Source organism: Panthera uncia, unplaced genomic scaffold (assembly GCF_023721935.1).
Source record: "Panthera uncia isolate 11264 unplaced genomic scaffold, Puncia_PCG_1.0 HiC_scaffold_757, whole genome shotgun sequence".
Lineage (NCBI taxonomy): Eukaryota > Metazoa > Chordata > Mammalia > Carnivora > Felidae > Panthera > Panthera uncia.
Window position 1 is genome coordinate 8,869 of NW_026059932.1, and position 2,070 is coordinate 10,938.

The 2,070-nt window shown below is 61.4% G+C and overlaps 1 protein-coding gene across 1 annotated transcript in view; it reads left to right on the forward strand.

The window, feature by feature from the left end:
• The window catches only part of LOC125918410 (homeobox protein Hox-D11), a 2,699-nt gene extending 654 nt beyond the window's left edge, over positions 1–2,045 (forward strand). Inside the window, exons 2-3 of the mRNA XM_049624406.1 lie at positions 1–520; positions 1,266–2,045. The exon at positions 1–520 is cut by the window's left edge and continues 10 nt beyond it. Coding sequence (XP_049480363.1) covers positions 1–520; positions 1,266–1,501 — 756 coding nt within the window. The 3' untranslated portion in view covers positions 1,502–2,045. The remainder of the gene's footprint in view (positions 521–1,265) is intronic.
• Positions 2,046–2,070: the final 25 nt, after the last annotated feature.

The following is a 2,070-nucleotide window of genomic DNA, read 5'->3' on the forward strand; positions in this document are numbered from 1 at the left end:
GGCGGGGGCGGCCCCGGCGGGGGCGGCAGCGGCGGCGCCGGGGGCTACGCTCCCTACTACGCGGCAGCCGCGGCGGCGGCGGCGGCGGCGGCGGCGGCTGAGGAGGCGGCCATGCAGCGCGAGCTGCTCCCTCCCGCGGGCCGCCGGCCGGACGTGCTCTTCAAGGCGCCCGAGCCAGTGTGCGCCGCGCCCGGGCCGCCACACGGCCCCGCGGGCGCCGCCTCCAACTTCTACAGCGCTGTGGGCCGCAACGGCATCCTGCCGCAGGGTTTCGACCAGTTCTACGAGGCTGCTCCCGGGCCCCCGTTCGCCGGGCCGCAGCCCCCTCCGCCTCCTGCGCCGCCACAGCCCGAGGGCGCTGCCGACAAGGGCGACCCCAAGACGGGGGCCGGTGGCGGCGGGGGAAGTCCCTGCGCCAAGGCGACCCCCGGCTCGGAGCCCAAGGGGGCGGCAGAAGGAGGCGGCGGCGACGGCGAGGGGCCCCCGGGGGAGGCGGGGGCTGAAAAGAGTGGCGGCACAGGTAGGCACCCGGTGCGGGGTGGGCGGCTGGGCCGGGGGGCCGCGGGCGCGGGGGGGCGGCGGGGGCCTCCCTCTGCTTGCGCCGTTTTATGTGCTGCTTTATAAGCGTTCGAAGGGGTTTATACATCCTATAAGATTTCCCGGGCCGTTGTAAAGTGTGTTTACGATAGGAAACCAATTTAGGTGGGCTTAAGGTAGACTTCGAGGGGACATTAATCGCTACACAGAGCTTTTCCCCAGTTTGGGGGGGTGGGGTGGTGCTAGAGACCATGGAGTGAGGGAGGGGAGATTTCAAGCCACTTGGTGAGTGTGGACACTGGAGCCTCCTGCTTCTAAGGGGGGTGGGGTGGGGAGATCCTTGAACTGGACTTTATCCAAGCCTCTGGCTGACGCGCGCTGCTGGCTGGAGTCGGAGCAGATGCCCCGGCGCGCTCGTGTTTCTCTCCCTTAGGGTTCCAACTCAGAGCCTGCCTTGCCCTCTGCTTCTCCGCCTCTGTGCCAGTGTGTGTGTGTGTGTGTGTGTGTGTGTGTGTGTGTGTGTGTCCGGGCGTGTACACACGTCCACGCCCGCACTCTCCTGTGCCCGCCCATATATCATCCCCCACGACGCAAGCAGGGTCTTTCAGCTGCGGCAGGGGACGTCCCCAACGGGCCGAGGCCTGGCCCTCGCTTGGGCCTGGGCCGCAGGGCGGGTGGGGGTGGGCAGTCAGCGGTCTCTCTCACCTCTTGGTTTCTTTGCCTTGCAGTGGCCCCCCAGCGGTCCCGGAAAAAGCGCTGTCCCTACACCAAGTACCAGATCCGCGAACTGGAACGCGAGTTTTTCTTTAACGTGTACATAAACAAAGAGAAAAGACTCCAACTCTCTCGGATGCTCAACCTCACTGACCGGCAAGTCAAAATCTGGTTCCAGAATCGAAGAATGAAAGAAAAGAAACTGAACAGAGACCGTCTGCAGTATTTCACTGGAAACCCCTTATTTTGAGAGCTCCAGGAAGCACCCCTCTCCCCGAGCCCCACTCACCCACCCTCCTCCCCAGCAACCTGCCCTCGGCAGGCCCAATGTCCTTGGGTTTAATGACGCCTCTTCTCTGTGGAACTCCACGATTCCTTCCCACGGTCAACTCGGGACCTCCCAGCGACCACTGCTGCCTGCGGACGAGGCCGGGGACTTGGCCGAATGGATCCTAATAAGGGGAAAATGGTAAATGCAAACGTCCCTTTACAATTTTACCGCCAATGTGCTGTTGTTCTCCCTCCCTCACTCTGAGTCCCCGTGGGGACGCTGTGGGATCTGTAGAGAGTTTAGGCCGCTGGGTTGGTTGGAAGGCACTTGTTTTTGTTCTGAGTTTAAGGGACCCGACCTTCCCCCTTGGTGAATGCAGATTATTTAAACTCTGGGAAATGTACCTTTGGTCTGTCGTATCCAGGCATAAGTCACTGTGTTTTGTGTGAATAAATGGTTTCTAGTAAAATGGAGGTTACAGCTTCAACACACTATATGATTTTTTCCTCTTTAAAGAAGTTTATTGTCTGATTAGGGTATTTTAGTAG